Source organism: Castor canadensis, chromosome 13 (assembly GCF_047511655.1).
Source record: "Castor canadensis chromosome 13, mCasCan1.hap1v2, whole genome shotgun sequence".
Lineage (NCBI taxonomy): Eukaryota > Metazoa > Chordata > Mammalia > Rodentia > Castoridae > Castor > Castor canadensis.
In genome coordinates, this window is record NC_133398.1 from 63082649 (window position 1) to 63096252 (window position 13604).

Here is a 13604-nt window from a genome sequence, read left to right on the forward strand (position 1 = left end):
TCTGGATACAATCTGGACCATTCAGTACTGGTTGGTTTCTAATTCCATATTAAGCTCTTTAATTTGTGTGTTTTGAGGAAGGATCTAGTGCTTTGTGCCAGTGAAAAACATTACTAGAGATACAAATATCAGCACATGCCTGTCTGACTTGTATCTGACTCTCGGCATATTTTTGTTTCCTTTTCTCTGGATAGGCTGGACTTTCATGAGCAAATGTAGCACCATTTCTCTATATGAAGGAACTTGAATTTATTCCATTCCTGGGACAAATTCTTATCTACCTTCCATGCCCAGTGGACAATGTGTTGGAAAGTCACATAGTTTTTCTAAGGATGTAATCTGGCAATCCCAGATATTCTTTATTATTTTGTTTTAGAATACTAATTTTAAAAAAAGAATAATTATTCTGGAAAAATAAAGTATGATGATTCTGAAATGCACATAAAATACTTAAGGACCTACCATTAAGATTCAATACATATAAGTATTTTGCCACATTTCCTTAAGAGCTCTCTCTCCTTTGTGTAAATTAAATGGTAGAAGTATGACTAAAACCCAACTTTTATAGTGCATAAAGAAAGCAAAAAGAACATTAGACTAGGAAAATAACCAGCTCCTTCTAATTTGGCTGCTGATCTCTATGGGGTTTACCCAAGTCGCTAAAATTACCTGGAGCCCAGGTCCCTCAATGGACAGATCAATTCAGAGTTGTTGGTTTTTTTTTTTTCCTGCATTCACATTGATTGTTCTCTTCCTTCAAAATCACATCAGTACAAGCCTGCTGTGTTGGTAGCAATGCAGGATTGAAATGGCTAGCATTGCACAAGTACTAATGTAATTCTTTGAATAACATAGATGTAAAGATATCTCCCTGCTAAAGTAGCCAGTTCAACTGATGTGGATTAAGCAGATCCTATATGCAAGGTTCTATACTAGAACAATGGGCAAATATTAAACCCAATGGCTTCCCTATCTTCAGGGAACTTAGGGTTTCAAAGAAAAGATGACTTAGGGCAATTCAAATTACCTTGAATTTTAAATTTTTATTAATGAGAAAAAAGAATGTAGATACATGACAAACAAAATTTTATTTACACTTTATATCATTTAACATTAATCTCTCTTTTTAGGAGAAATGTCACCAATACTGGCCAGCAGAACGTTCCGCAAGATACCAGTATTTTGTTGTAGATCCCATGGCTGAGTACAACATGCCACAATATATCCTAAGGGAGTTCAAGGTCACAGATGCCAGGGTAAGTTGGCACAGTCTTCAGCTCTTAATCATTAGCTGAAAATTAGTCAAAAATATACTTCCTTGAGAAAATATTTGCCAAGTGTCCATACTCCCAAAGAGAAAAGAAATCACCCTTTCTGAATTTATTATCATAAAACTTTTTCTGTGTCTGGCAAGTATTCTCATAAGCCCAGGTTTGGCTTCCATTCAAAGATAACATCTTGCAGCCCAACTTTGGGGATACACTTGGTGAGTGCTTGTGCTAGGAAGCACTTATTGATTGGTGGACTATGCTTACATTCACCTTCTCAGCTCATTCTCTTTGGAGATCATTTGATTCCTTCATTTCTCGAGGCTGTAAATATGTTGTTTGTTTTCAAAGCCCTTTAGGTCATGTGGGCTTGGATGTTAATTTGGTATGATTTTAAAACTGCAGAGCAAATGGCATTCCTTAGAAGAATCTGACAAGCTTTGCACATTCTAATTTGATTCCTGGAGTGGTTTATTCCTCCATGTGCTAATGTGTCTGTGCATGAGAGCTTTGCACCCATGACCCTTACTGGCTAAATTTCATTCTGCATTTTGTATCAAGATTGCTGAGTCCAAGGTTCAGCCCTGATGTAAGATGTTCTATGCAAAAAGTTTAATATCTTTGCCTTTAGCCACTCTCAGACCATGACTACAAACACATCTTAAGGAAGACTAGGTCAGATTAAAGTCTTGCTTTATTTTTGGAATTGCCACAGTGGGTGGTTGAATAAAACTCCATGGCAGAGCTTTCTGGAAAATATTTTTTTTCCAAATTCATGTTTGTAGGTTGTCTGTTAATCCTCAAAGCCTGGCTGTTGACTTGAAGAGCTAGAGAAAGTGACTATCAGGAGGGTTGGCCCAGGTGACAAACCTGTTAATCCTAGAAAGTCTGAAATATTAACTACCCTAATGTCCACTGCACTCAAGGCAGTCATTATGTCTCTAGGTCTCATTTTTGAGTTGTTTAATCAAGAATGCCTTGGTTACTTCCCTGTTGCTTTAAAAAACAAAATGCTTTTTTTCTTTTTAGAGAAAAATTCTTTTTAGAATTTGAAGCTAGGTGTGTGAGTAAAACTTGAAGTACACTAGAAGTAAACTCACAACTATTTCTTATAAGAGAGAACACAAGACCAAGTCTACCAGTGGCAGAAACACCTTTCCTACTCCCTATATTCCCAAATTAAATCTGACCACAATAAGCAAAAGAAGATTGAAACTTGCTCACATGTTTTTTAAAGTCTACCCGTGATTGTGTAATTTCCTTAGCTACCATAGCAATTGCTGTTTGTGCTCCTGGTGTGCTTTTAATTTCACCTCCTCAGTTCAGAAAGCAACTTGGCACTTGAAAATACAGTATTGTTAACAGGTAACCTTTATGGAATCAGGTGGTTTCTCCTCCAAATAGTAAGGGTTTGTGCACATGACTTCTTTTTCCTATTAAAAGCAACATTCAGAAATGAAATCCCCAGGACATTTGGAGGAGAACAAATCTGCACTACTACCTAACCCTTGACATTGCTTCCATAACTTTCCAAACCTTTTCCAGAAACAGGGAAGTAAATCATGATTCCATGGTAACTGTCTATGAACTAGTTATGCATCCAAGTAGTTATTTCTGTATTCCTCTGTGTTCTCACAAATTTGGTGTGATCTTCCTGATTTACCTCTATCCCCAAATGATAGGAATCTACCCTGTGCCTACTAGTCTAGTTGATTGTCCATCTTATGACAAGCTACCCTCTTTTCTCGAATAGACTGAATGAGAAAGATTGAGTCTCTGTCCACTTACGCCATAATCTTGTGAACATATATGCCTTCTATTGGAAGCCTCTTCCAATAGAAGAGGCCATTTGGGAGCAAGTCCTCTTCAAATGGGATCAGTCCCTCTAAGCTTAGGGTTGATTAACCCTTTTATATGATGAATAAGCAAAGGGTCCCTCTTGCTCTCCTTGTGCTTCCAAAGAATTCCAGAAAGAACCATAAGTGCTTCAGTATCTTCTTTTCATACCATTATACCTCTTGAGTCAGAGCAATTTTGCCTAATCACTTTAGAAAAGGCTCCTCTTACATCTGGCTTGTTTTCTTTCTTCCTTTCGAGTTGTCTTTGTAAAAGCTCCCTACAGCCTACTTAATTCGTGTCAACCAGAAAGAATCCTCTTATAGCAAAGGGCATTTTTACAAATAATCTCTTTGGTCTCCTTAAGGGGTGCTTGACAGCATCATGCTATGGCTAGAAGTTGTGTGCCTCTGAGACACACGGGGCATCCAGGTTAGAAGCAACTAGCTGGTTTGTGTCAGATCCTTTAAATGTCACCATTTGTCATTTGATAATGTTAGAAATAAGCAAGAATGGTAGATGTGAAATTATCAAATGGTTTGGATGATATGCTGGAAAGTCCTTTCAATATTAAGTTGTTATTGGTTCTGAAATAGAGACTCTATGCTGCATTTTGGAAAGACTGTGGGCATGACCCATGACTCTGAACCCAAACTTTGGGTCTCTGAAGAATTTGTTATTAGTAAATAGCCTCACAGTTCTCTTGTCAGAGAACATAGGTGTTTAACAAGGCATTGTGAGAGTGAATACATTTGTGATTTAAATATGTATGAATATAGACAATGTTAATAGAAGATGCGCATAACTAAGTTTCAGTTGAACATGCTCCTAACTTTTTCTACCATTTTTTATTTTTGAAAAAAAACCAAAAACATTATGATTGCTCTTGTGGTCTGTGTGCTTGCTGAATCCTCCTGGCACCCTTCCTGGTGGCTGGGTTTGTGGCTTTCCCTCTAAAGGACGGCCAGTCTCGAACAGTAAGGCAGTTCCAGTTCACTGACTGGCCAGAACAAGGAGTGCCAAAGTCTGGAGAAGGATTTATTGACTTCATCGGCCAAGTCCATAAAACAAAGGAGCAGTTTGGCCAAGATGGACCCATTTCAGTCCATTGCAGGTGAGCTGAGAATCACAAGGGCTAACTTTACATTTATGATTAATGCAATAACACCTTTGAAAATAAGTGGTGGTGTCACTTCCTATCCAAACTTGCTGCAGTGAATCTGTATAATTGGAAGTTTATTTTCAGAAATGTATTGTGAATCTTAAAAGATTTCTCTTTCTTTCTATAAAATGAAAATAATCAAAGTTTTTAATCCCAAAATTTACCTCATGTAAGAAAAACCAAACTGTGGTTTTCCTTGTTAATTTCACTTTACCAGGAATTGTTGGTAATATATTCTGTTAATCATTTCTTATTTGCCATACATTCACAGAATTGAAAGTTTAACTATCTTTCTATATCTCCTGTGTTTCTCTTGGAAAAACTATAAATAGCTATCAAAACTTAATGACAATACTAATTCTTGTCAGTCAATAAGTGATTAGAGTGGTATCTCTGTTAAAAATGAAATTTGCTTGAAAATTGTTGCTATGCAGAAAATGGAGCACCTTCAATTTAATTATTTGAAACATTTTCTAGAATATTTTATATCTTAAGTCATTGAAGTTAATAGAAATACCAAGTAAACGATTTAGACATTCACCACACACTTAGTGCTTTTGGAAGTCACTATGCAAAAACCTGTAGGAAAAGGAATTTACCTAGTTTTATTTCAGCTACTATATTTTAGGATTCTAGCAACTTGAAGTCTCCGCATCTAATCTTTTTAAGATCAAAATCTTGAAATCAATTTGAAAAGGTTTATTATACTTCAGTGCTTCAAAAAAACACTATAGTTCTCTTTTTTTCTTTTTGTGGTACTGGGGTTTGAACTCAGGGCCTACACCTTGAGCCATTCCACCAGCCCTTTTTTGTGATATGTTTTTTCAAGATAGGGTCTCACAGCTATTTGCCCAGACTGGCATTGAACTGTGATCCTCCTGATCTCTGCCTCCTGAGTAGCTAGGATTATAGGTGAGCCACCAGCATCAGGCTAAGAGCTATAGTTCTTAACAAATACAAGTAGGATCTCAAAATAGGACAAATATTAGACTTGGGCTTCAAGATATGTGTTCTAGTCCTAGTTCAAATATTATGTTGCTCTATGACCATAGGGAAATTTTCCAGACTTTGTCACTTCCAATCCCTAGTATCCTTTCTAGCACTCTTTATTACTTAGGCATGGTGTATTATATGAGAAACCCACTTATTTTGTGCTATCAACCCAAAAAGCTTGTAGGGAAGTGACACACGGAGTCAAATATTCAAAATGGATGTTTTATACTGGGTTTGAAATACCTGGCATTTCTTTTAATTTTTAACATGATATGCCCAAATACTTGTTCAAGCTTTCCAGTAAAGAACAAAAGTATATTTAACACATGTTTTTATTTTTTGGCATTCCCATAAGTGTATAAGTGTGTTACTTCTCCTTGTTTTTGTCATCACAAAATGACTTGAATACTCCCTTAGAATAAATGCCAATATATACATACATATAGAGATGAATACATCTTGAAGACTTCTAGATATTTTCTTTGGGAATATCTTGAAAATACTACCTATTTTTCTAGCTAGTGGACAAGGTAAAGTCAAATTCAGAATTTGTTCTTCTCTTAGAAATGCTTAATAAAAACCTAGAAACATATTTTTTGTTACTTTTGAGCAATTAAATCAAGATAAGAGAGAATCTGAAGTACTTGGACCATTTAACAAAAAAAGATTGTAGATCAGTCTCTCAGGACTTTGAAGGTTGAAAGGGACTCTCAATGTCATCTTAACAGAAGCTTTGATTGCTGTTGGAGTTGATATCTTCAACTACTTTTTAAAGCATGCCCATGGATTTTAAAGCCACACTTAACATTTCTGCTTAAACTCTTTAGAAATCGCAGTTTATAAAGGGACATACTATATATATGCCTGTCAGCTACATCCCCAAGTAAATGAATCCATCCATTTTCTACAGCCTGTGCCCAAGCGTTACACATGCCGTTTAATTAGGATCCAAAAATGGAGGGATTTTTCGGATTATTCACTGTTTTCCTCATTACCTAAACCTCCAGATGCTTTCCTACTTAAGTGCACAAGAGTTATGAATTAATTTTCTTTCTTGCTGCTGTGAAGATTCTGGAATTGTCTTGAAATAGTAAAGACAACAGAAAGCAACTCAAACCCTGCTAATGTGATAGAATCTGGGGTTTTAGGTGCTGGTCACCTAAAAACAAGTAGATAAGTGCAGAAATCAATGGCTCTTAGCTATTCGTTTAGACTGAAAACCTCTTTGAGAATTCATTGAAAATTATAAGCTTCATGAAATAGGAAAAAATAGGACATTTCCATAACCCATACGTATAGAACATTCATGGATCCTACCAAAGACTAAGTGAAACATCCTCCCATGTCAAAAAACCCTGTTATGGAATCTCTTTATTTTGTATCCAAACCAGTGTCAATATTTAAATAGTCTGTATGCCTTGTTATATAATTACATGATGTTTTAAGTGATGGGGCACTGTGCATGGATTGTGACTCACAAAGTGATTAATGCACTGAACAATTGAAGACACTCTATTTCTCCTTATTTTGAATTATTATAGTTTCAGGATCTGCATAAATAGTAAAAGTTTATATTTTATTTACTTTCCCTTTTATCCACTTATTTTATTGTGTTAATTTTGTCTTGGTCTTTTCTACTGGGGTTCTATACCATTTTAAAAAGTCATTGTATTTTATAAGACTTAATGCTAATTATTTATTTGCACATTATCGTAGCACACTATCCCATGAGAATTCATGTAGTGAACTCATTTCCACATTTTTCTGAACAATGTTATGGGGAAACTTGAATGTGGAAGCTGGTGGAAGAATGTCTACCTCCTAGCAAATGGGGCCAAGACTATGAACATATGATCTAGTAATGTTGCCTTTGTAATCATGGCAGTGCGGGCGTTGGAAGAACTGGTGTCTTCATAACACTGAGCATTGTTTTGGAAAGAATGAGATATGAAGGAGTTGTAGATATCTTCCAGACCGTCAAAATGTTAAGAACACAACGACCAGCCATGGTGCAGACAGAGGTGAGAAAAATCTCCATGACAGAACATCTGAGAGTCCAGGGACACTTAACACTAGATGCAAAATACTTTGAGAAAAGCATTGAAGTGTTTAATATTTTTAAACCTCATTTACCTCCTCTTTAAAATAGGGTGACAATATTAATGTATCACTGTTATTGTGGTGATTACATGAGATTCTATAGTAGGTTGAACCATTTTTAATTATCACCATTTGACCATTTTTAGCCTGCAAGTGTCAATTTTTCATGTCTCATGTATATATTACTATAAATAATATACCTATTTATTTATAAGTATATAAAAAGCATACTGTTTGGCACATAGTATATACTCTCAGCCCATTTTATTTCTACATTTTCTTTCTGTATGCCTACAGGGACATCATCTGTTCTGTATTTCGTTTCTTAACTACAGCCATTTAAAATATTCGGGTCATGTATAAACCTAAAGAAATTAGTCCTGCATTTTACATTCCACTAATTGATAATGAAATTTCTAAGGATAATATGAGTTCATGATTAGCCAATCTGGCCTGTTGATTGTTTCTAAGAATAATATGAGTGGTAGTGTTTATATCCCTCAAACAGCCACAAAATTATGGAATTTATATGTGCTCCTTCAAGTCATTACTCACAATCTTTCAGACTTTGATTTCAAAATAGTGTGAGCATTTGGCTTGTAAAACTCAAAACATTGTGTCAGTCTGACAAACGTAATAGGTGTTGGGGGTGACAGAGAGAAATTGGATGTTAAAAAAGCCTTAACACTTAGCCAAGCAACTTACTGTGACAAGATAGGAAAGCAAATGCCATTTATTTTACATTACCATTTTTATTGTAGAAAAATGCACATTTAAGCAAAATAGAAACTATCTACTTTCAGCCCCATTGGCTACTGAAAATAAGTTTCTTTTGTGAGGAAAATCCTACTTTTTCTCATCGCTATAGTTGTCTCAAAATGGTTATTTTGCCATCTCCCCAACAATGCTCTGATTTATTCTGCTATGACAGTGTTCTTCCTTATTTGAAAAAGGGCACATTTCATACTGTTTTATTTCAGTATGGGCCTTTCTAGAATAGACAACTTGCAATCGCACTGAGTTAGGCCAAATGACACAGGTATTCTTTTTAATGGCACCAATCTTTTGATGCCATTTTCAGAAATAAAATGCTTTAATGTCCACAGCCCTATGTAAATGCCTTAATGTACCTGGTGTTCCTTACCAGCTACCTTTGATCTGCCTCTCTCAGATATGAACATCAGAAATGATGGTAATTAATTCTGATTGCAGGTGATACGGGTCTACTGTTCTATCAGAACTTTTTTTACTCAAATCCAGTTGGCAGTAGTCCAAAAAATACAAATCCAGTTTTCGTTAAGAAACAGTTTGCATTTGGCTGTGCTTGAGTACTTGCTAGGTCTGTGTTTTACCTCAGGAGCCTTACCCCCAGATCTTTTTTGCTTTAGTTTTAGGATAGGGTCTTGAATTTTTCCCCAGAGCTGGTCTTCATGGTTCGAGACCGGCTCTGGACAAAACTCAAGACTCTCCCGCATATCTGGGATTACAAACATGTGCAGCCATACCAGGCCCAACAGTTTGCTTTTGTGTCAGCATCTCTAAATTTGCAACCTGAGAATTAATTACCACAAGAAAACAGGTGACAACTATGACACCTAAGAGGTTTGTATGTTCAGCTGGTGTGACTGGTTGTTACTACTTAGAAAATAATGTTCACTGGAGCTGTCACTGTTTAGAATTGGGGATAATTTTAGTCAAATTGATTGGCAAAGTTAATACACACCCCATGTGGCTAATTGTTCCTGTTCACTACCACTGATTGGTCATTGGTTTGAATTGATTAAGAAAGTAGTGAATTAGTTCTCATGTATATGCAACTTTGTTTTCCAATACTGATTTTCATTTTTCTATTAAAATATACTCGTGGTCCTTTCTCCTTTTTTCCTCACGCCCTGTCTCCTGCAGGATCAGTACCAGTTTTGCTATCGAGCCGCACTAGAATACCTGGGCAGCTTTGACCACTATGCAACGTAGAAACCCTGGACCCTTTCTGGATTTTTACTACAGGCCCTTCAATATCCACGGAGTCTCTTCTGAGCCATACAGGGCACTTGAGAAGTCCTTCTTAACTTCTAGCTAACAACCACTTAGTGGGACTATTACACACAGAACAAATTAAAAACTCTTCCAGGTGGACCAAGAATTCAGTTTGATAATCTAACCTGAAAAATAATGAGAACCCTGACTGTGAGGCATCTGAAGGATTTGCTTTACAGATAACCTCAAGGATTCAAAATAAAGGGAAGAAGAAATCACAGCAAAGAACCACCATCTTGTTCAGGATTTCTTGACAGTTAACAAAGAACTTGCCAGCACGTGCTATAGTTCAGCGGGAGGTGTTTGCTGGCGTGGCTTCTCATGATGAGATGGACTCTTGCTTCCACATCGCCCCTTCCCACCATGACACTCATAATTACATGTTAGGGGTAAGGGTGGGGATGTTTAAAAAGAGAGTCCTTGATTTAGTTTTTTAGTATTGTAAAGATACTGCTGACCTGTGTTTCATTTCTAACTGTGTCAACTTTTTTTTAACAAAATGTATCATTCGATAAAAGTGAATTTTAAAAAAAAGTTAACCTAACTCTTCATTTTTTTATTTCCAAGTGGTAGGTTTTTTTAAGCTGTAGAACTGTTATCTGTAGTATCTTGTAGAAATATCAAATAATTTGAAAATTTGCACATTTTTGTGCAATATTCTTCATCTACAGTATCGGTCTCATCAGATATTACTTGTACACTTCTGTTTGGTTTTAACTGATGAGAAACTACCCGCTCTCTTCAAATAATCAAAGAGAATTTTGTTTTTTGGAATCAACAGGGAGGCGCAAAGTATAAAGCTGCTGCTAACATATATACATATATATCCATATTTTATAAGGGTGTCTATGTATATATAGTCAGTGTATCCACAAAAGATAGATTTAGCTATCATTCAGTTCTTCCATGATTTAGTTTTTTAAGGGTATAAAAGCTATCATAAACATCTTTTTAAATTGATTCTTAATTTTAAGACATATTGGTATTTCTTAATATTATAAAACTTTTATTTTTAAAGGGAAATGAGGAATGCACATCAGTGATTATTAAGCCTCACCCCCTAATTTCCTATCCATTTTCCCCCCACCGCCCCATCCACCCACTCATATTCCTAAATACCATTCTATTAGTCAGGCTTCCAACAAAGTTCAATATTTTTAACACTCTAGTGCAATAAAAAATTATTAAATATCTAAGAGGTGTGCATGTGGGAAAGGTCAGTGCATATCCCTTTAGGAGGGGAGAATGTTGTAATATATCAGCTATCAAGTTGTTTTTTTTAAAAAAAAAGTGTATTCAATCGTATATTGTCTATAGTATGTGCTATGAAATTTGCATTTATGATATGTAACAGGGGCAAAGCCAAACTCATGTTACTCTGTTCAATCAGAAACATTTTATGGCACACAGCATTCCTGGGAAGTGCTGTATGTTGTTTTGGTTTTAGTTTTGCATTTAGAGTGCCTTATAATTGATGCCTATTTTAATAGCATTTCTTTTTAGCTTTTGGTTCGTATTTCCATTAGTTGTTCATATCTGTTACTCTTTCAATTAAAGCATTATCTGTTTACCACATGTACAAAAACTCTTTGAATAATATGCATTCCTAGTTTTCAGCCAAGTCGGGGATGTTAGTGATTGTACCAGCCCAAAGCACTTGGATAATCAGGACCCTTCCATTCGTACTCATCAACATCAGGAAAAACTACTTGTTTTATTTAAAAATCCCTTCCAAATCTGCTCTGGAATGTACAGTTACTGTACCAAACTTATTTCAGTAATAAACATCATTGGCAACTTTGGGATGTAATTGATATTCCATTAGGACTTTTTTCTGAAAGGGGAAATTAATATGTCACTCCCCCAAAAAAAGATTTTTCCAACATCATTTCTCTAGGAAGCCATGGATGGTGGCATGAGTTTGCCACATACTACATGATTTTGAAGAACCCCCCAAACTCCTAATAACTCTAAAAGAGTTTTGCTATCATTATATTTTGGTTTAGCTTCATGGATGTTCTGCATAAAAGGATATTTGTTTTCACATTTTCCCATCACTAGCAGAACGAAATCCAAGAGACCAAACACTCGCAAGCATCATATTTGAGCACTTTTGTAAAAAAAAAAAAAAAATAGAAAAAAGAAAATATATATAATACTAAAAAAAAAAAAAAGTATCTTAGAAGGCTACCTCAGAATGAGACTCTCTAACCTACATCAGAACCAGAGAAGAATGTGCACTGTGTGGGTCTGTTGTTTTCTTTTAGTTTGTATCTTTTAAAGATTTATCCAAGTGCCAGATTACTCAGTGCTATAATTTTCTTTTAGTGAAACAAAGGGGGTCAGACATTGCATCATCCAGACATACCATGTTGGACATGTAGAAACTGATGCAGTATTGCATACCAGAATGATTGACCGCTGAGCAAGTTTGTCTCCCTTGAAAAGAAAACAAAAACTGCCCATGAGGCAGAGGGAAAGATGACAATAATCACAAGAAAATGAATGGGATGCATACCATAGACAAAGGAGGCGGAGACTATTCCAGATATCTTGCTGTTCAGGAGCTGTTTCTAGAACTAACTCCCTTACTGTCATTGATGTGCATTCCACTCTGTACTTTTCTGTACAACCATTCAAGTTTTAATTTCCCAGGTAAACATCTTTATCTGTCATTATCATAAACTTTCAAGTTTCCAATTATTTTCATCATCATAACCAGTACGGTGCTATTATTTACCTATGTACGTGTAGTTATGTATAATTTTGTAATTAGTTACAATGGTAAAAAATCAAAATATATAAAAAGTGATTTGTACAGAACTTTATTTTAGCTCTTTTTTAAAAATGATTTGCATGGTTAGACAACAGCGAGGACAGCCAGGGGAGGGAAGGGCCTCTAGGGAACTTTGCACTTTCTATACCTTTGTACTATGCACTGCCCTATTGATTCTACACCCAATAATGTTATTACTTGAACCCATCTGTAAGAAACTGCTTCAGAAATTCATTTGTGTGTGTGTAAATAACACAAAAAAGAAGCAGGAAAGGGGGAAAAAATATATGTGCAATACTGCGCATATCTTTTTTTTCCCCCTTTCCTGCTTCTTTTTGTTTTTGATTTGTTTTAGTCCCTCTGTATTTTTAATTCCCTTTATGTTTTCCTTTGGAGGTTTTAGTTTCCTGTGGGTTTATGGGTGCCCTGATACTCCAGCAGAGATCAGAAGGCTACAGATCCATCCTATCCATCCGTTACGTGGCTTTGCCATCCAAGCTTGGAGTGTCTTTACAAAGATAATAACAGTTGTGTTCTTTGCTCTCGTTTTGGATGCATAGACTGAAAACTAAAAAAAAAAAATAACTTGTAAAATGGCTTGTTAAAAAAATACAATTACCTCTAATTAGTAGTACGCGTAAATGTTTTACAGAATGAAAGGCGTGCTTTTTATTTTCTTACTTCGTTACATTGGTGGCGAAAGAAGTCTGTATGAAAATCAGTTCTTTGCTGACACAAGTTCCATTTGTTACAAATGAATTCTAATAAAAATGTCAGTGTTATGCAGCCCTGGTCTATGGGTTTTGTCCACTCCAGCATGTTAATTTCGAATGGACTATATGTTCCTGCTTCCCTTCTGATTAAGTAGTTATTTCCTTTGTACTTGTAATAAGTCTGTTTACAAGTGCAACCTTGAGATAAGCACTTTCCACTGATCACAAACTGAGGCTCAAGTTCATACAGCAAAGAAAGCAGCATTGATTTCATCCATATTAGAGATTATAGACAATGTTTAATTCTGTGAAAGATGACTGCTCTATAAAGTGCATTAGGATATATGTAAATATAATCATCTTCTTCAAAGAACCCACCTCTCTCACGCACATAAAAGTAGGACCATGGTGTTAATTTATTTAAATGGTGGGTTTGGGAATATGGCTGAGAAATACTTGGCTTGGATTATGTACTCAGTCATTCACTATCACTTAAGTTGTAATAATAGATAAGACCTATTCTAGGTACTGAGGAAGTGGTTCAAATAAGTGAGCTACAAGCTGCTATTTACATAGAGACTACAGATAGTCAGAGAGGTTAGCACTGAAGGAATGACAAGTGCTATGAAAATATAGTATCAATGAGATTAGAACTTTGAATTGTCAATAACAAAGTCTGACTCAAATTGTCCTGTAGGGAAAAAATGGTGTTTGTTGCT

General features: G+C 35.7%; 1 protein-coding gene across 22 annotated transcripts in view; it reads left to right on the top strand.

The window, feature by feature from the left end:
• Nucleotides 1-12958, top strand: part of Ptprd (protein tyrosine phosphatase receptor type D) — a 1026094-nt gene extending 1013136 nt beyond the window's left edge. For all 22 annotated transcript variants that reach the window (XM_074051871.1, XM_074051878.1, XM_074051881.1 and 19 more), the window contains 4 exons: nucleotides 1131-1256; nucleotides 4064-4218; nucleotides 7145-7280; nucleotides 9265-12958. In XM_074051871.1, the coding sequence (XP_073907972.1) occupies nucleotides 1131-1256; nucleotides 4064-4218; nucleotides 7145-7280; nucleotides 9265-9333 (486 nt within the window). In that variant the 3' untranslated portion in view covers nucleotides 9334-12958. The remainder of the gene's footprint in view (nucleotides 1-1130; nucleotides 1257-4063; nucleotides 4219-7144; nucleotides 7281-9264) is intronic.
• Nucleotides 12959-13604: the final 646 nt, after the last annotated feature.